Source organism: Folsomia candida, unplaced genomic scaffold (assembly GCF_002217175.1).
Source record: "Folsomia candida strain VU population unplaced genomic scaffold, ASM221717v1 Fcan01_Sc002, whole genome shotgun sequence".
In the NCBI taxonomy this organism is placed as follows: domain Eukaryota; kingdom Metazoa; phylum Arthropoda; class Collembola; order Entomobryomorpha; family Isotomidae; genus Folsomia; species Folsomia candida.
The window spans coordinates 15,841,979-15,861,065 of record NW_019091194.1 but is presented as its reverse complement, the minus strand read 5'-3'; the positions used below and the strand labels follow the sequence as shown (position 1 = coordinate 15,861,065).

The following is a 19,087-nucleotide window of genomic DNA, read 5'->3' as shown; positions in this document are numbered from 1 at the left end:
GATGATGATGTGATATGCTTGTTTAATACAGAGTGGATTGGATTCCTATGGATGGAAATGGAATGGTAAATATTTAAATATTTATTTTATTCGAATTTACTAACTACTTAGCGTTTGTGAGTTAAACCTAAAAGTCAAATTTAAGAAGGAAACGGTATGTCAGATTTCATTACATGCTGTATATTTTTTCCTGCAGTTGCATTATTGGGCGACGTTGATGAGGTCGAGATATGTGTATGGTTGGTGATTGCTAAATTCATTTGGGCACGTATGGGCAATGTCATGAGATTATTATTTTAAATCCTTTCAATCATAATTGCTGAATTTAAACGGAGAGTAATAGTTGTTTTTTCCTTGATTAAGAATACATACATGAACGTGCATAGAAAAAGAAAATGCGCATGAAAATTGATGTATCGAGTATCGAATGGTAATAATTTCATATTGCAATCTTGCAGTGCAATCGTCAATCACGTTTCTCTATTCAATAACGAATTTTGCATTTTTGTATCAAATTTTATGTCATATTAGTTTCAATAATTTCATATTTCATTTATAATAATGCATAATACTATGATTTACTTGTGAAGTTGTGACTTGTGTAAATACTTGTGAACTATTCTCGGTCGTACAGTGTGTACAGTTACAAAATTCAAGATTACGATGCGTCGGAGGTGGTGTATGTATTCAAGTCGTTTGAAGGCACGTTTTATTAAGAGATCCGCTATAAATTAGTTTCAAAATATTTGTACATTTATAAATTATATAATGATTACAGTTGGTTACAAATAACTTATAAGCAACTTGACTAAAAATTATAACATAAATAAGTTTACGTTAAACACAACAAGGAGTTCATATAAAGAAGTGCATCATATCACAGAATATGCAAAACCAACAATAAATTGCAGCTTAATAAAAATATTGGGATCTTCCAAATACAAAGTATATCGAAAAGTATAAGGACGAAAGTAAGATGCCGTCTAAGGGAGCACTACTGCAACAACGGCAATAATATAGCATATTATCTCACTTTCGGGTAGTACATCAAATGTATTGGAGCGTGTTCCAAAGAAGTTGTAATTAGCGTGTCTATAAAGCCCACTACGTTCAAAATCGACATAGCTCTGGAAAGTCTGAAAAGTGAGAATACCTGGTGCAACCCATAATCTAAAATTTATCACCCCGTGTGGATAACGCCTTGGAACTATTTCTATCCCTGCGAAAAAAAATCACATGAAAGAAAAGCAAAATCAAAATTAAAAGCCCAAACCAAACCAAACCAAAAAAGCAATTAAAGGTGCACTACTTTTCTCTGTCAAGGAGTCCAGAATCTCTCATTTTGTTCATAAAAAACTTCTCGAGACTATTTGCCAACTTATAATAATCCGTTTCTTGAGAATTGTAGGTACGACAATTGGTGAAGACTCTAGTCATGTCTGCTATAAATAGCTTTTTGCTGATATAATACCCCTTTTTCAGTCGATCCCCCATAGTTTTCAGATCTGTATGGAAAGTATAAGTATATTTACACTGTAACAACGCTATGATTAACAAATACTTGACTACACGTTAGTAAATCTGCTTACCCATTGGAAATTGAATATGCTCATAGTAATCAGGAACTTCGTTTCTATCAACGGGTTTCAAGAATGGCTAGAAAGATGATACAAGAAAGGTTTCAGATTTATAAAGAATCAAGGTCCTGAATTTTACTTAGTTACGTGTCTACATAAGGTTAGCTCATTTGATGGTAAATTTTGTGACCGAGAGCTTGGGACGAGTTTGGGATTATTTTTGGAGAAAAATTCGTTGCCACGCGAAGTTAAGGCCGTTTTCATGTTTTATAAAATATTTATAAAATTGACGCCTTTTCTATGGCACCGAGCCATGAAAGCGGTGTAAATTAATCGTGGTCACTACCGGCGATGACAATCTAAATCATTATTTTATAAATTTACATGAAAACGGCCTTAACTTCGCGTGGCAACGAAGTTTTTTCCAAAAATAATCCCAAACTCGTCCCAAGCTCTCGGTCACAAAATTTACCATCAAATGAGCTAACCTTATGTAGACACGTAACTAAGTAAAATTCAGGACCTTGTAAAGTAAAATAAAATATTACCCAAGCAGCACTATGACTCCGAACTTGATTTAAGATGGATTTGTACACCATTTGTAAACCGGCGTTACTTTCGTCTTCTTTGTGGACCAAGGGCACTATAATAACAGAGGGAATATTAAATAAGATGTAGATGTCAGGATTAACGATCTTAAATTGTACATATAAAATTAAGCTTAATACATGGTAGACCGCAATAGTCTGCAGCTTGTTGTAAGCCAGGAATTTCTTCCAAGCGTCTCAGTTCTTTCCATTGTATTCCAGGGTACTCCATAGCCTAAGGAATCATTAGGATTTTGGTTAGAAAATACCCACATCATTTCTTATTGGTTATCGTTGTACCTTCAAAGCGTCATATTTGTTTTGAACTAGTTTCAGCATAAATTGCTTTTGTTTTCGGATAACAGCCGTGAAAGCGGTATATACTATCTTTGGATTTAACTCGCAGTGCATCAGGGTTGCACCTTTAATAAGATTTGGGAATTTTAAAAACCTAATTATTGAAGAATAATTACGAGCCACTTACCTTCATACTCTTTAATAAAACCCGTGTACAAGTTTTTCCCGATGGTAATTTCCATACTAAATCCTTGTTTCTTAAAGTAACCTGGTTGAATAATAACATTCAAATTTAATAATTATGACATAGTATTTTAACTTATTAAACAATAAACATTAAATGAAATGACAAATAGAGTAAGTAAATATAATAAATACCTATCGCGAACTCATCAGCATATGTCAAGAAATGTAAAACTCCCATCTTAATGTGGTAATCTTTGAGCTGGTTCATTAAATGCGTCCCATATCCTTTTACCTTTAATTTTGAGAAGCATGTGAGAAATTATGAATATTGTATTTGTTTTACTAGTCTAATCTATACATACCTGCTCGTTTGAAGTTACAGCACAAAAAACGATTTCTGTAAATCCTTGAGTAGGGAACATGCGGAAACAAATACCGCCGATGGGTCTTCCATCCTTGATTAAAGCCAGTGTTTTATGTTTTCTAAATATAAATGTTTCTGTATTACTACATAATTTGCAACCTGATTATATGCAAAATTAATGAACATTATGAACATTTCATTTTGGATATTTGGTACTATGGACTTACGGATCAAATACAAGTCTAGTAATATACTCTTTTGGCATTCTCGGAAGTTGGTGTGAAAATACATTTTGAAGACCTACAAGCCACATCATAGTCTCTTTTGATACAGTCTTAGTAAGAGAATTTCCTACAACGTGACATGAAATGATCTTTTTCAGTTCTTCGATTTTCGCAGCTTCATCTCTCGCTGCTATATCTTCGAACAACGTCTATAATTCCAGTCATAAATATGTGTCTTAATAAGCACAATTTGATTATAGCAAAGATAATCAATTGTGTACATCTATACTTACATCACCGTCCCCCCTCTTTTGAGATGCATCCAGTTCACGAAACATTGATTTTACCAAATCCAATGGCAAGTCTCCATCGTCTGTAATTAATGGAATGGACAGCACAGATTCATTACTTGTAATTGGGTCCTCCACCTCCATTTTTGACACTGGACTCTTTGCAGATAATGACCCCATTGTGGCCGCCGAAGGATGCACATCGGGAAGATCCACGTCCATCGTTTCTGCTTCAGCCACTTCATTCTGTTCCATTTTTATGACTGTGGAGCTAGGGGTTACGACCATAGTGGAAGAAGCACCTGTTGCAACGGCTGGGGACGCGCCCTGAGATGAAGCTTGACCACCCAATGCTTGTTGCTGTGGCATGGAAGTGGCCACTGGTGCTCTGCCAGCTTGTTGAGCATGAGGAGGTAACAAGGGTCGAAAATTAATATCCCACACTGGTGAATTGGGAGAATGGATAGTTTGTTCAACGTTATCTAGAAATCTACACATAAATTACAAATCCAGTCAAATATATAGCTCACAAAACGATAAACAAAAAGACGCAATAATATCAAGTTATCAACGCACCCAGGAAGCAGCTTGGAAAACAGGTCTCTCTTTGGTTGAGGAATTTTGTCTTGCTCCGTAATAAACTTTTCGATCTGCATAATAAGGTAAATATTACCACTTTTTACAATAAATGTGTACACATTTTTTCTTACCAAATGTTTTTTCACCGAGCTAAATATTTCTTTCATAAATTGTCGTCCGAATGCACTGGTCGCATCATATTTTGGCAGCTATATACATACGCATTTGCTTAATTGAGTAAATCATAAGGCAATAGTGTTCGAAATATATTTAAAAAAACTTACCGAGTCACACATTAACGGTACATGACATAAAATGAGCCATCTAAGAGAAAAAAATTTGCACTGTGAAGATGTTGAACAAGGGCAATGATTGATAGGTGGTCTATGCATTGTAATTTAATATGCGAACCTGGTATAAAGGTGTTTGTAGTGGTCATGCCCTCCTGCCCCTAATCGTGTTGCAGCTACCGATGGAGGATCAAGTTTACAAATGTTGAACGTGTGTAGCAGGATTTTGCCGAGATCAACCACACCGGACCATTCTAATTCGGAAACTAGATCAAAATAGGAATATTATGAGACGGGTTATATAATTTGACTAGGGAATATGAAATCAATGACTTAAAATTCTGAAAATATATAAAGCCATAAAAATGAACTCTATTCGATTAAATGAGCTCAAATGCTGAGTGAATTCTAACACACAAAATTAGCTTCACGTGCGATTATAAAGATTTCATGCTTAATTATAAAGCAATTATACAACAGCAAAGACTGCTATAAGTAGTAGAATATAACTAAAACTTACCATGTGCATAGCGGAATGCTGTAATTAAATTATTATGTGAATTTAAAGAACGTCAAGTGCATACATAGTAAGCTTCGTAATTGTTCTAGTACCAATTGTGGCCATGAGGGCCCTGCTGACACAAGGCTCTTCATATGGAGGTTTGCCTAAGTAAATAAATATAAATTTATATAATAATTTATATTAGATATTTTATATTATGAATCATACCTAAAGTGGTAAAGTCGGGGAGGGGGGAACAGCAGGAAGCGACACTTTTCCTCAAAAGACGAAAGAGGTAGTAAAGAGTGTTGAAGATCATTTTGTCGGCATCTATTACGTGGCTACCAGTTGTTTGTCGTTCTGAAATTAAAATATTGTGAAATCATTATTACTCGTAATGTTACATGAACAATACATATAAATTAATGTGATTATACCAGGCATTAAAAACGGTGGAACTGTTCTGTCATCAGACACTGGGTCCCTTTGTAGGACAAGGAATAGAGTCTCTACATAGGTCATACAATTATACAAAATTTGCTATATATGTACTTAACGTTTGTTCAGCATTCAATGATTAATTTTATACCAATGTCCACCATGGTCCCGACCAACTCGTCAATTTCTACATCTTTCAACTTTACTAAATCGGATATGTGTTTTTCTGTGAAAAATATATACACGGGGGTGAGCATAAGGCAAAAAAATGAATGATTTCAAACTATTTTGCTAAATTATTACCGAAAGTGTGCTGGCAATTTCGACAAGGCTCATTTAGGTTTTCAAATTGATTATCCGTGGGAGCAGATGTGGAGGAGGGTGGAAATAAAAAGTTTCTCCCCGTTGCCAGACTTTTCCAACCAGCACAGTTGCACCCATCCACCTGTAAAATTAAGCAATACATCAATTCCATTTAAAACGGAAACATGAAAAATTGCTCCTTGTTCTTAGGTGATCTGATCTTTAATAAACTTATGTTTATGAAATCATTTATACTAACAATGGCTGATTGATGAAACGGCTAGCTGACCAGTCATGAGTAATCCATGATACAAAATGCGATCGAAGCCACTTGAAATTTTAGCTCTGGTTGAATCGGATTTTGAACTAGTTCTACTCTATATTTATATTTTTCTCCTTTCAATTATGTATAGGGATCGAAAAAAGTCGAGTATATCTAAAACCGCTCTTTACAATTAATGGATCAGATTTAAAGATATTCGGAAATCTCAGTTTCATGATGATTTTCATGTTTCAAATTTTTTAAGCAATTTTGTACATTCCGCCATTAAGAAATTCCTATGATAAGAATCTTATCACAAGAAGTCAGATAAAATGAATCGAGTTGGCATTTGGAATTCATTAAAGAAAAGGGAAGCAAGAAAGTTATTCTTGATGTTTGGGGCAGCATTCAATCGGAGAGTTTCACAGATGCAGTAGTCTCTTCCTCACCTTACACGAAGAATGAGTTGCGAGCTTGCTAATTTTCTCATTTTTCGGCATTGATCGAAATTGCGCTTTTCTGTTCGCAATTCTCGCGGAATGCCAGATTCGCTGTTGTTGTGGGTCAGCCAGCTGGGAGGTCATGTTGTTGTTGGAGGAGGATGAAGAATTGTTATTTTCTCCCCCTGGGGACGGCGCCTCCATGATCGTCGAATTGTTATTGCTCATCGTCCCCTAATTTCCACTCCACTACCACCTCCACTTCAGAGAGAGAAAATAGAACGATTTTTTTAGCAACCACCTCGCAAAGAAGCAGCCTTTTCTCGTCTTCACACCATAATTGTTTTCCACTGATTTGTTGTTATTGCGTTCCTTGAAGACTTGGCTCCTTATTCTCTGCTGGTGTATAACAATAATATGATTCAACTGTAACTTGGGATGGACACAGCCGTCACCATCTTTCGTAGCGGGCTATACGAAAGCCACTGCATAAAAACACAGAGCGAGGCTGTGGGAAAAGTGAGCCGACGAAGGAAAGTGTGAGAATTCGCATCAGAGCAGAGAAAGAAAGATGATACTACTACTATACCAACAAATACACCACGACGCAACGTAGAAAGAACCCAACTCACTCCTCGTTCATAAGAGCAAGTGATCATTGTTGGATGGCAGCGTGGATGAGGATGAGACAAAGAGCGGAGTGCACCTTACAATTTTTCACACAAGGACTATGGACAGAGTTTTAAAAAGTCTACAAAATTATTGGAAGACACTTTAGTTGTAAATATTGTAATCAAGGATAATATGGGTGAGTGGAAAATGAATCGGGTTTCTCTGTGTTGAAGTGAGAGTGAAATGAAACAGGTCGATTATAAGTTATAATTTATAACTTATGGTGAGACATACTTATTTTCTTGCATTATATAAAATTATAGGTAGACCCCCTTTACAAAATGCGAAGTTTTAAATATTTCAAAATACAAATTTTTATGATATACAAGCTAAACTATTTTCAGTAATTTTATATTTGCATATGCATGGTTTTAATTGATTAATTGATCACAAATCTATATCCAGATTATGAATGTTCTTCATGGAATGAAAATCATTGCGCATTCATCTTTTCAGCTTTTACTATTAATAAAAAAGTTTTTATTATAAAATCACAATTCTAAGGATGTGTAATGTAATGCACACTGCTTTCTCTCCTGCAGGGTACAAGGACTCGATCTTGCGTGGGTGAGAGCTGCTGCTCTAGGAAAACTCGGAAATTGTCGTCATTTCATTCATTCATCACACACGACGTCAATTCACTTCCTTTATACTTTCACTACAAAGCAAGATGTGATAGTGCTGGTGTTGCACTTGTTGCTTTGCGCCATTAATGTTCCATTAATTTTCCAAAATATGAGCAAAATCTTTAAATGAGTTGAAATCTAATATGACTGAGTTTGCACAGTCTCAGTTTTTACCTTCCAATTCTGGTTCTTCCACCACTAAGCTATCTTACAAGAACGAGTCTGTAAGGGATTTTATCAATTGAAACTATATTCAACTGATAGCGTAACATTGACCACTGTGTTTTTTGTCTAAATAGAACCAAGTAAGATATACTGGCGACTGGAGTGCGGATTCCAAATTATCAGCAATCAACAATGGATACTGGGAAGATCCTTTCTTCAGACTGTTTAACACTACTGATCCTTCAAAAATTCGAAGAACCTCCCTGATTTGTCGAGGTTACTTTGTCAGATTTCGAGTGTGTGATTATTTTCTTAGACGAATCATTCGAGAGATTGGCCAGCCTATACAGGTAGTGGCAATAGGATGTGGGATGGACAGCACATACTTTAGGGTTCTGCCTGAATTGGAAAACTTAATTTTGAGATTTTACGAATTAGATTTTAAGAGTGTTATCACTACTAAAAAGTCAATAATCCTACACAATGAAATACTTCAAGTTATGGCGGACAACAAATTACGTCTTTTACACTGTGATCTTCGACATGTTTCTTCCCTTGAAGACGCTTTAAAAAGTGGTGAATTTGACTTTCAAAAACCAACTTTATTCTATTCAGAGTGTGTTGTAAACTACCTTCGTCCTCATGAGTAATTTCAAGCTTAAGATTTTATACATTAACTGACTTTATGAGAACTGGTACGCTAATTTCAAGTTTCAATTTATTTCAGAAACTTCAAAATTCTACAATGGATCACAGAGCATGTTCCAAATAGTGTTTGGCTAGCGTATGAACAATGTAACGCCAGCGATCCATTTGGACAAATAATGGTGAGTACTACTCACTGACAAGTAGATAGAATAAATGTTACTCATGGGATACTTGCTTGTTTATTTTGGAATTTTCTGCCATGAATTAAAGGAAAGTGTAAAATTCGGTAAAATGAAAATTCCAGGTCTCACATTTCCTAAAAAATGGCTGCCCATTACTTTCTCTTTTGTCAACTCAAAGCCGAGTTGACCAAGAAGCACAATTACTGAAAGCGGTACGATATTGTTATTAAGTTTAGGCTACTTAATGGGTTATTAACTAATGTTCTGATTCAGGATATCTGACTTATGAAGTTACGTATATATTTACAGGGTTTTAATCAAGCCAAAGTGATCAATGCATACGATGCATTTTTAAAAATTGGAGCTGACGATCCTCCATATTTTCCTGTTTTAAACAAGTTAGAACAGCAATTTGATGAGTATGAGCCGCTACTTGCTACATGTCTTCACTACTCTGTGAGAATCGGTGCTAATGGTAGTCTGAGTGATTCCAGTGGCTGGTGGAAATTTCTCCAAGAATTTAACAACAAGATTAATGAGTCGTCAACATCTTACAGGCAAGAAATGGTGCCCCTAGTTCCACAACCAAGTTCTTACTATAGAGTCAAATCATTCCCAATATCTAATTTGCCTAAACTAACCGGCGGACAAAGAGCTATTGCAATGTCAGATGGAACAATTCTTACATTTGGTGGTTCAGGAGAAAATTCAAGAAGAATGAAACATCTAATTGCTTCAAAAGTTGACTTGGATTCGGTTTCTGTTGGTGGAAGCAGATTGACAAGCGTAGCAGATGACGATGACGACGACGACGAGGTTGAAGAAGATTTATGGAGAAATACTGGATCCCACCTTCAAGTCAGCACTAAAATTTTGTCGGAGAACTCAAAATTTTATGAGCGCTTGTATGGAGCATGTGTATACGTTCCGTCTGGTGCCAAAGATGGTGAAAGGGCAGACTCGGTTTTAATTTTTGGGGGACGAAAATCTCCAGCAAACCCTTGCACAAACGACTTGATTGAATTAAACTTGGATAACCCATTGTTGACCGGTGATGTGGGTAGCATCATTTTATCACCAACGTATGGAAAATGTCCACCTCCTCGCTGGCGTCATGGAATGGCCTTATTTGTTAAAGGAGGATCTCCATTCGTATTCTTATTTGGGGGACGAAACACAGACGTATGTCATACAGATAATTTGTGCGACTAACTTACATTTGTATATTTTAAAATATATATTTATACTTACATAAAGGTGGTACTCGGCGATTGTTGGTGGTATTCAGTGGAAGACTTTTCTTGGAGTGAAAGGATTAACACTGCAAAATCTGAATCAATAAAGACGATTGAAACCAAAGAGCCTGGTCCAAGACATTCCCATTGCATGGTCTCTGATAGTGATGGAAATCTAGTTTATATGCTGGGGGGCATGTCAGAAAATGATGCTGTTTTATGTGAAGATGCGTTTTGGGTTTACGATTCTGCCACAAACAAATGGAATAACGTACAAGACTTTAATTATTTTGTCAGAAGAATCGGCCATGCTGCGCTTAAACACAAGAACAATATAATAATTTTGGGGGGATATGGAGCAGATTCAACCTACGGCTTGGACTTTTTCGCAATTGTGATTGACTTGGAGACTAATATGATAAAACCAATTCGTCCGGTGAGTTTGACCTCATAAAACCGTACATACATAAACGATCTATAAATATATCATCGGATTATGTGCTAATTTTCAATATACAGACAATGCCCAGAGAAGAACTCTTTCTGCCATTTGGATTCTCAGCATGTATACTTAACGACGCCAAAGATGAATGTCCTAACATTGTCGTGTTTGGCGGTGGGGGAAATTGTTTTTCCTTTGGTAGTTATTACAACCAAGTGTGTTTTACTATTGCATTAGACTCTGAAACTGATGACAGATCTTCGTCAATTTAGTCACCGTCCCAAAACGAATAGTTGAGATTTTGAGATAAATTACCTATTTATTTTTAACGAAACGCTACAATATTCTACTGATATATATATTTATACAAGATGCACAAACTTTATTTTTGTTATACATATCCCCTCTGTGTAAATGCAGAGGAAAACCAAAAATACTAGTGTGAATATTCTTATAGTTCTTCCAAATATCATGAGATGAATGTCTGCTTGCTTTAAAGACTATCATTATTGTTTTTATGGTCATGAACAATGTAATAAATGCGTTGGTAATGAAAATCATCAAACCGTGTCTCCCTTTCCAGTTGTAAAGACTTTAAGACTTATACATATTCCTCATAAAAAAAACTTGCAAATCCTCTTCGCACCGTCTGCATTCACATAAATTATAAACAGATACCCAAACTACTAAACAGCTAAACATAAAATTCCCAGAAAATGGGGAACCGAATTTGTAATATTTTGAAAATTGCTATTCTCTTTCCATACCTTGCCACGTATCTTGTTTGCTGTTACATTAGAGGGTTCTTTCAACTATTTTCAAGATGGAAGAAATCTCTGAACGGAGAAACCATCCTGGTACATTATTGTCCTTGTCCTATTTATTTAATCGTTGAAATAACATAATAGTGAATAACTGGTCAGATAACGGGGTGTGGGACAGGAATTGGGAAGTTATTGGCCGTGAGACTGTCCGAAATGTACAAGGACAAGATTTCCCTGGTTTTGTGGGACATTAATCAATCATCCCTTGAGGATACGGTTCAAATACTTTTGGAGAACGGCACGCTCCGTGTATTTCCATACTGCGTCGACATTTCGAAACCGGAACAAGTTGTGGCCACCGCTAAAATGGTAATAAATGTAGAGCAAAATGGACAAAAAAGCTACAATTGTCGTGAATGACCTAAACTTTGAACTTGCTAGGTTCATTTACACGTTGGAAACATAACCGTGCTCATAAATAACGCTGGGGTGTCATACAACCGAGATTTTCTCAACTTGACTCCAGTGGAAATAGAGAAAACGTTATCCGTAAATTATATGGCACATTTCTCAATAATTAAAGAGTTTCTTCCCAACATGATTGAGAAGAAGAAGGGACACATTGTGGCAACGTTGGTTTTATTTAGTATATATATTAACTTTGAAATGTACTTGTTCCTATATTTGTATGGTATATCAATTGCAGTTGTTCTGTCGGAGGACATGTCGGTCTTCGGGGTAACGTTCCTTACTTTGCAAGCAAATTTGCAATCCGTGGTGCTATGACGGCCTTAAGAGAAGAAGTCCAGTTTGACCATCCTGATAAAACTGGACTACACTTTACCACTGTTTATCCGTGGTTTGTGAAAACTCCATTATTAGATCAACTTAATATCAAACTCAGGTTGGCTATTTGCTATTATTTAATCATTCACCCAGATCCAGACTGCATGCGTGCAAATGTATGTATGCATGCATTCCAAGTTGCATACAATTATCAATTTATGGATTTCTAGATTTCCAAAGTTAATGCCTCTGCTGGAACCAGCCTATGTCGCCAAGAAGATTGTTGATGGGATCGAATCAAATCTGGAGCATATCTTTGTTCCTCCTACATTTAAAGCATCTCTCTGGATGCTCAGGTACACCCCTTCTCTAAAATATCTAAAATCTCTAAAATAAATGACAATGGACAATATTCCTTAATTGTACTCTCAGAATTGTTCCGGAGGTGGTGAGATCCAAAATTTTAGATTTTATGATATTGGAATATCGCGGAGAATGATCCACCAGTTCCTAGTATTTGTGTAAGTGTGTAACAATTACAAATATCATGCAGAAGGGTCGTGAATAAATAAATATCAGTTGGTCTTACAAAATGCTGTTGGTATTTGCATGATTTTCCTCCATACCTAAATAATTGCATTTATTGTTACACCAAGACTTGCAAATAAATACACACATCTGCACATGTCTAAATGCAATAATAATAATTATTTTACAACTTTCGTATGTTATAGGGACATATTTTCTTACTGATTTTCACTACATGGAGCTTCGTAATAAGGACCTTTGTACATGTTACATAATATTAGGTGCATCCCAATTAAGTTTGTATGGTGGTTCAACGCTAAATCTAGGTCCACTATTTACCATATTTAAAATTGAAATTTTTCCTCGTTTTTTATACGGTAAGTAATTATGAGATTTGGGGTACTGATTCAAGTTAGCTGATCAACAACAATTCCATTGATGTAGTTTATGCTATATTCACAACGTAAGCAACGTACATTCTATAATATTGGTAACACGACCAGTAGAAATATGACTGTATAGCAATTAATAATCATTGATGTGGAGATTTGAAGGGCACAGCATGTACTCAAAACAACTTGTGCACTGTATCTGACGATGAACCAGAAATCCAATACACTAACGTTGCATAAATTGATGGTAACGCTAGACTGATTGCTGCTTAGTTTCGTATTAATTAGAACGCATGCAGATGAACAATAACTGTGTATCAACCAATGTATGCATGCATGTGCATATGCAGTTTGTTCCCCATCACCAATCGTACATATTTGAATTAAGTACGATTTACATATATTCTTATGTACATATATGTGCGATGATATCTAACAACAACAATGCCACCAACCAACTAGTGAAAAGTCAACAATGAAAATTCGAACGCCTTAATGCTGTTGATTCTGATTTAGTCATCAGTCGTGTGGCAAACTTATATTGCTTAAATCTTTGGTGTTTAGAAATATTTGCATATATTTAGTCGTCCTTAGTCAAGGTTTTGTTAGTCCAGTCGCAGTCCTGTGGGCATTATGACTAGTGTCAAATGTTGGTCAAGTCTGGTAGAATTAGTGGGGTACATACTCTTTGTGCTATACGACTATGTGCACTCCTTCTACAGATTATTTGTCCCAAAACCACTGAAATCTTTAAAATCCGAAATAATTTTGGTAAGCTAGGTTTTGGGCGAGAAAAATTATTCCAATAAATTGATCAAATAAAGAAATATGTAGTCGCGGTTTAATCACGATGATAATCATCATTTTCAGATTACTGGAAGTGCATCAGGTATCGGGAAAGAAGTTTGTTTTCATCTCGTGGAGGCTGGGGCGAAATGTTTAGTATTGTGGGACATTAATAAAACAGAAAATGAGAAACTTGCAACATCTCTTCGGAAAATGGGGGCTGCCGTTTATGCCTACGAAGTTGATGTAGTCGATAAAATAAGCGTGTCCACAACAGCGAAAAAAGTGAGACGAGATGTTGGAAAAAACGTTACCATTCTCTATAATAATGCAGGAATTGCTCACATTTCCAATTTCTTTGAATCTCAACCACACCAACTCGAGAGAACGATCCAGGTAATTATGCAAATTAGATTCTCTACTCGATGTGTATACCTTGTACATAAATACATATGCGCAGATGTAAAACTTTTAAAATTCAGGTAAATTTGATCTCCCACTTCTGGACCTTGAGAGAGTTCTTGCCCTCAATGATCGCTGAGGGAAGGGGTCACGTGGTCACCAGTTGTTCAGTACTCGGGATGAAGGGTGTTCGCAAGGCTGTAGCTTATTGCGGGTCGAAATTTGCGGTTCGAGGATATATCGAAGCTCTGGAAAGTGAACTGCGACACCTCCCAAACAAACCCAACATCAAATTTACGACAGTGTACCCATTTTTTGTGGACACTCCTATGGTGGATAATCTCAAGATTCAATACAGGCATGGCCTCATTCTATTATGGCATATACTAACTAGTACATTATGATTATCACGCAATGTAATGTATGAATGATAACTGTGTAGACTTGAAGGTTATTTTCTTATTTTTTCAGACTTGGTTTCTTGTTTAAACATTTGGACTTGTCCAGCGTTGCCACAAAAATAGTGGAAGGTATCCGACAAGAGAAGCACTCAGTAGTCATCCCGTGGTACCTTCAAGTTCTCATCGCATTACAAAAGTAGTACCAATCAATCTCTAACATACTCACTAGCAACTTTTGCATGTATCTGATGTATCCTGTTAAGTATTATGCTTTGATTTTTACACGTTTTCATTGTTTCTCGTGGTATATTGCAGTGTGGTAACTCAAGCGTCCATTGATCGTACAATGGATTTTTTCGTAAGAAATATCGAATATGAAGAAAAAAAGACAACGACGATCGATGCTGGGTCCATCAAAAGCAGTGCAGATTTGCTTCACCCTCTGGAAAACAACAATGGTTTGATATCTTTCATGGATAATTAATCAAATGAAGCCATTTTAAAAATAATTAATTAACCCTTTGTTAAGCCATTTCAATATTGTTTAAATGTGTAGACTTTAATAAACTGTACAGCATAAGTAGAGATACGTACGTCTTTTAGTAGTTAATTTATCATTCGTGCATGTCATTATTTACTCATCGCTCTATATCATCATCATAATAATAAAGATAGCAGCCATGAGTGGTTTATAGTGATTATGGTTGAGGTTCATTATCAATGGCATATGTACCCTATGGACACGTATACATCAAGCATTTTTATGGGATACCCATCACGCATTTTTCACAAATATGTACATACAAATAAACCTTTAATTAGTGCCGTATTCAGCCAGACACACACGAAGAAACTAACTTATACGAAACATAGCATTAATATTTTTCGAAATGGGGGTTGAATCGAAAGAGAACAGACGGTCGTCGTCGTTAATTCAGAAAGCCATATCTTTCTGCTTTCTTGTCATTTTTGCAATTTATTGTTACTTGAGACTATTTTATCGGTTCATTGTACCACGATCGTTGAAACCATTAAACGGTGAAATTTTTCTAGTAATAACCATTTGCATATTTAACTAGTGATTACAGCTGCAGGGACAATTTATACAACTGCTATTCGTTAGATCACTGGATCTTCGTCCGGAATTGGGAAAGCTGTAGCATTGCACTTGGCCAAGCATCATCCAGAAACGAAATTGGTTCTCTGGGATCAAAATCTGCGTCTTAACCTACAAACGGCGTTCGAGGCAAGAAAACTGGGCGCCATAGTGCATGCCTATGAGGTGGATGTAACGGACCGTAAGAAAGTTCGTGAAACGGCTTTAAAGGTAAATCTTTAACAGCAAGCAACTGCTGTTAAGGGCTAATATGCAAACCAAGTTTCCGCTCAGGAAAGAGTAATTACTTACTAATGGTAAATGTATTAAAATTAGGTTCAGAGCGAGGTTGGAAACGTGACCATTCTGTATAACAACGCCGGCATCGCTCAAGGAACACAGTTCTTTACTTGTCCTGAACAAGAACTGGAGAAAACTATCCAGGCAAGTATGCCAACATTATTCCAGTTGCTTATGGACATTAATAATAATAATGCATGCACACGTTGTGCAATTTTACAATATATAAAATATATAGGTCAACTTGATTTCCCACTTTTGGACGCTCCGAGCATTTTTACCTTCCATGATCGCCAATAATCATGGCCACATCGTGACCACTGCGTCGCTGGGATCGTTCTTCGGACATAAATCTTGTGTCCCTTATTTTGCTGCAAAATTTGCTATCAGGTAGATCTACACTTGTAGATCTACACATCTATGTGTAAATTTTAATTATCATCATATTTAATTATATGTGTAATTAGAGGATACGTCGAGTCACTACAAGATGAGCTTAATTCCATGCCGGACGTTCCGGATCAAGTTTATTTTACTACCGTGTACCCCGGTTTCACGGAAACGCCAATGACTGCAAAGTCTCAAACTGCCGTTGGGTAATAAATAATGCACTTGATTAAAAACAAAATTAGCTGTATTATACGCTAATAAATAGTCCGTTATCACAACAGCCTTGGGAAAAAGACTTACTTGAAAGCTAATTATGTGGCAGAAAAAATTGTGGAAGGGATTCGACAAAATCGACAAGGAGTCGTGATTCCACGCAGTGCAGAAGTAGCAATTTTTATGAAAGGGTGAGCAAACAATACTGCGAGCTTAAAGCTACGAAATTATTAATTTGACACATTATTCTGTAGACTGATGCCAGAGAAATTATTTTGGGAAATTCGCCGCTATCTAGTCTCAAACCAGCGGAAGGCTCAATAAATTCCATAAATTTGTGATTTTAAGGAATCAAAATTTATATATTCAATTAATGTTTGTAATATCAATTATTGAGAATGTACTTGCATAATAAAATATTTATTCGAGGAGTACATATACATACGCAATATTTGTTTTCCTTTGTGGACATGTAGGGATAAATATGTCCATATAAATAGTTACGTAATATGCGTAAAAATAGAAATAATACAAGTTTGTATACAAATAAAAACTGAATAATTTAAGAGCAATCTATTTATCTACCTCCAAAGCATACGGCACCAATATTCGTTTTTTATTGACTGACATATAATCAATTTCAATCTCATTCTCACCAACTGTCAAATGTAGAATGGTAAGCTCTACGAAGGTCGAATGTGATGATGATGCTCTTTCTAATGATTTGTCCATAGGATGATGTGATGATGTTTATAATAAATTCGAGACATAAGAGATTGCGAGGAGACAATGTCCAACGTGCAGATCAACTGACTTTTCTACATTGACAACCAATGAGGTGTTACCAACTGACTGGTCAAGGGTCAAGCGAATTTCCAAACGCATTTCTCCCGGTAAGACCAAAAATTAATCATCATTTAATTAACAACCTCATCCAAGTCCACTACCATTACTCTACGCACCTACTGAATTATACCAAACCGTGAAAAACTTAGCTGTGCAAATATGGCAGAAAATAAGGAAATAAGTGAAAAGGTGCTGACTGTTTTAAAAGTGATTGGGGAAGTTCTGCTTATGCTCCTTTATGGACTCTACTGCTATGCAAACCTACTTTTTAGGGTATTCGTCCCAGCCCCCAAAAAGTCATTGGATGGAGAAATTATGCTGGTATGAAAGCGTCGCCAAAAATTTAGTTACGATTTATGAAAAATGCAGAAGCGTGTATACATACACAGCTTACTTATACCGTGATATGTAGATAACTGGATCGTCTACGGGGATCGGGCGAGAAGCGGTTCTTCAGCTAGCCAAGAACCATTCGAGAACAACCCTGGTCTTGTGGGACTGGAATGACGAGGAAAACAAAAAAACTGCCAGTGACGCAAAAAAACTTGGAGCCAAGGTTTTTGCATACCAATTGGACGTTACAGATCGATTGAAAGTTGAAGAAACTGCGAAAAAGGTACGAAATCAATATCAAATATTCATATCAACTGACGACTGGTCGTGAAATAAATATACTTCAATTTAGGTACAACAAGAGGTTGGGGATGTGACTATCCTCTGGAATAATGCAGGAATTGCCAGAGTGAAAGACTTGATCAACTCAAAACCGGAAGATTTGGAGAAAACAGTCCAAATTAATCTGATCTCCCACTTTTGGACGCTCCGTGCATTTTTGCCAAGTATGATCCAGGTAAACGTTCGGCGAATGAATATATAGGTAGAAAATTTATGAATCCCCACATGGAAATATTGTCCATGGATGCGAAGAAAATAATCATATTGGTAGAATCGATGTAGAGTTACACCCCTTTGTCTCAAACTTGTCCTCTGATAAATATGTTGTGTTGTTTTACATATTATGTATATATTTCCAGAATAATCACGGCCACATTGTCACCACTGCATCTCTGGGTTCCTTCTTCGGCGCTAAGTATGGTGCTGCTTATTTTGCTGCAAAGTTCGGAATCAGAGGCTATCTAGAATCCGTGCAAGATGAGTTACGGGTTCACCCTTTGAATCCAAACAAGATAAAATTTACTACTATTTTCCCCTCATTTATTAAAACTCCGCTAACAAAAGGTGTAACTTTAAGTGTGAAGTAAGTTATAACATTTGAATATGTACAATACATTCATGAACTTTTGTTCGGTTTTCATGCATATTTAAACCACTTCACTAATCATTGCAGGGGAGCTAATGAGAAGGACGTTTGGCTTAATGCTGAAAATGTGGCCACCATAATCATCGATGGAATCCAGCGAAATTTGGAGAAAGTCATTATTCCAAAAGGCTTCGAACTAGTCATTCTTTTCAAAAGGTATGTAACCACCCATAACGTGAATAATGGAACATTGTGCCAATTTTCGCACTCTGTATTTATAATTTTTTGCATTCTTTGCGTAGTCTTACGCCCTTTGCATTCTTCCGGGCAGTGAATAACAAACTTTTTGACGGAGACTACAAGGAAGACTAGGCTGACAAGCCATACTCCAATGAATTGAATTGTTAAGGTATCCCTATTGCTACATGCATATTTAATAATACTTTCCAGACATACATATATACCCATTATAAATCTATTAACATCCCAGTCAACATTAACAACTGACTAAAGTCAAAAGTGCGTGCTTTATGTATAAATATGTATAATTGAATAAAATGAGTTGTCATTCTTGTCATCCATGTGCAATAGAGTTTTGTTATTGGTTAACATC

The 19,087-nt window shown here is 36.2% G+C and overlaps 6 protein-coding genes across 12 annotated transcripts; 5 read left to right on the top strand and 1 right to left on the bottom strand.

The window, feature by feature from the left end:
* Positions 1 to 675: 675 nt before the first annotated feature.
* Positions 676 to 6,593, bottom strand: LOC110842718 (histone acetyltransferase KAT2A). 3 transcript variants are annotated; one of them, XM_035847302.1, is made up of 23 exons: positions 6,349 to 6,593; positions 5,638 to 5,779; positions 5,486 to 5,560; positions 5,334 to 5,405; positions 5,125 to 5,256; positions 5,007 to 5,060; positions 4,915 to 4,932; positions 4,516 to 4,660; positions 4,389 to 4,428; positions 4,236 to 4,313; positions 4,102 to 4,175; positions 3,529 to 4,015; positions 3,239 to 3,444; positions 3,010 to 3,130; positions 2,840 to 2,939; positions 2,649 to 2,729; positions 2,465 to 2,586; positions 2,306 to 2,399; positions 2,126 to 2,220; positions 1,590 to 1,656; positions 1,310 to 1,505; positions 1,154 to 1,219; positions 679 to 1,092 (listed from the first exon to the last, which is right to left on the bottom strand). In XM_035847302.1, the coding sequence occupies exons 1-22, from the start codon at positions 6,565 to 6,567 to the stop codon at positions 1,171 to 1,173; spliced, it is 2,667 nt and encodes an 888-aa protein (XP_035703195.1). In that variant the 5' UTR covers positions 6,568 to 6,593; the 3' UTR covers positions 679 to 1,092; positions 1,154 to 1,170. The 3 variants fall into 3 exon arrangements, with proteins under 3 accessions (XP_035703196.1, XP_035703195.1, XP_021944199.1); XM_035847303.1 differs by lacking the exon at positions 6,349 to 6,593 and adding an exon at positions 5,897 to 6,057 and having other exon boundaries at positions 676 to 1,219; XM_022088507.2 differs by having other exon boundaries at positions 679 to 1,219.
* Positions 6,594 to 6,922: 329 nt separating this feature from the next.
* Positions 6,923 to 10,867, top strand: LOC110842720 (tRNA wybutosine-synthesizing protein 4). 2 transcript variants are annotated; one of them, XM_022088509.2, is made up of 8 exons: positions 6,923 to 7,147; positions 7,554 to 7,861; positions 7,937 to 8,448; positions 8,530 to 8,629; positions 8,755 to 8,844; positions 8,942 to 9,814; positions 9,890 to 10,303; positions 10,387 to 10,867. In XM_022088509.2, the coding sequence occupies exons 2-8, from the start codon at positions 7,781 to 7,783 to the stop codon at positions 10,579 to 10,581; spliced, it is 2,265 nt and encodes a 754-aa protein (XP_021944201.1). In that variant the 5' UTR covers positions 6,923 to 7,147; positions 7,554 to 7,780; the 3' UTR covers positions 10,582 to 10,867. The 2 variants fall into 2 exon arrangements, with proteins under 2 accessions (XP_021944201.1, XP_021944200.1); XM_022088508.2 differs by having other exon boundaries at positions 6,923 to 7,234.
* A 25-nt stretch (positions 10,868 to 10,892) lies between these two features.
* Positions 10,893 to 12,452, top strand: LOC110843604 (short-chain dehydrogenase/reductase family 16C member 6). Of its 2 annotated transcripts, none has more exons than XM_022089578.2 (6): positions 10,893 to 11,166; positions 11,233 to 11,442; positions 11,515 to 11,705; positions 11,780 to 11,977; positions 12,090 to 12,215; positions 12,292 to 12,452. In XM_022089578.2, exons 1-6 carry the CDS (start codon positions 11,026 to 11,028, stop codon positions 12,356 to 12,358), a joined length of 933 nt encoding a protein of 310 aa, XP_021945270.1. In that variant the 5' UTR covers positions 10,893 to 11,025; the 3' UTR covers positions 12,359 to 12,452. The 2 variants fall into 2 exon arrangements, with proteins under 2 accessions (XP_021945270.1, XP_035703197.1); XM_035847304.1 differs by having other exon boundaries at positions 10,993 to 11,166; positions 11,252 to 11,442.
* Positions 12,453 to 13,238: 786 nt separating this feature from the next.
* On the top strand, positions 13,239 to 14,959 carry LOC110843603 (17-beta-hydroxysteroid dehydrogenase 13). The gene is made up of 5 exons (XM_022089576.2): positions 13,239 to 13,550; positions 13,650 to 13,961; positions 14,048 to 14,325; positions 14,439 to 14,564; positions 14,684 to 14,959. The coding sequence occupies exons 1-5, from the start codon at positions 13,413 to 13,415 to the stop codon at positions 14,850 to 14,852; spliced, it is 1,023 nt and encodes a 340-aa protein (XP_021945268.1). The 5' UTR covers positions 13,239 to 13,412; the 3' UTR covers positions 14,853 to 14,959.
* A 172-nt stretch (positions 14,960 to 15,131) lies between these two features.
* On the top strand, positions 15,132 to 16,807 carry LOC110844605 (estradiol 17-beta-dehydrogenase 11). 2 transcript variants are annotated; one of them, XR_004834177.1, is made up of 7 exons: positions 15,132 to 15,420; positions 15,492 to 15,695; positions 15,801 to 15,908; positions 16,003 to 16,154; positions 16,232 to 16,360; positions 16,420 to 16,558; positions 16,622 to 16,807. XR_004834177.1 is itself a non-coding variant. In XM_022090847.2 (7 exons), the coding sequence occupies exons 1-7, from the start codon at positions 15,259 to 15,261 to the stop codon at positions 16,689 to 16,691; spliced, it is 948 nt and encodes a 315-aa protein (XP_021946539.1). In that variant the 5' UTR covers positions 15,137 to 15,258; the 3' UTR covers positions 16,692 to 16,807. The 2 variants fall into 2 exon arrangements, 1 of the variants encoding a protein (XP_021946539.1); XM_022090847.2 differs by having other exon boundaries at positions 15,137 to 15,420; positions 16,436 to 16,558.
* Positions 16,808 to 17,134: 327 nt separating this feature from the next.
* On the top strand, positions 17,135 to 19,051 carry LOC110843968 (estradiol 17-beta-dehydrogenase 11). Of its 2 annotated transcripts, XM_022090040.2 has the most exons (7): positions 17,135 to 17,260; positions 17,486 to 17,534; positions 17,626 to 17,829; positions 17,899 to 18,063; positions 18,248 to 18,471; positions 18,562 to 18,690; positions 18,777 to 19,051. In XM_022090040.2, exons 2-7 carry the CDS (start codon positions 17,529 to 17,531, stop codon positions 18,844 to 18,846), a joined length of 798 nt encoding a protein of 265 aa, XP_021945732.1. In that variant the 5' UTR covers positions 17,135 to 17,260; positions 17,486 to 17,528; the 3' UTR covers positions 18,847 to 19,051. The 2 variants fall into 2 exon arrangements, with proteins under 2 accessions (XP_021945732.1, XP_021945731.1); XM_022090039.1 differs by lacking the exon at positions 17,135 to 17,260 and having other exon boundaries at positions 17,267 to 17,534.
* The last annotated feature ends 36 nt before the right edge of the window (positions 19,052 to 19,087 follow it).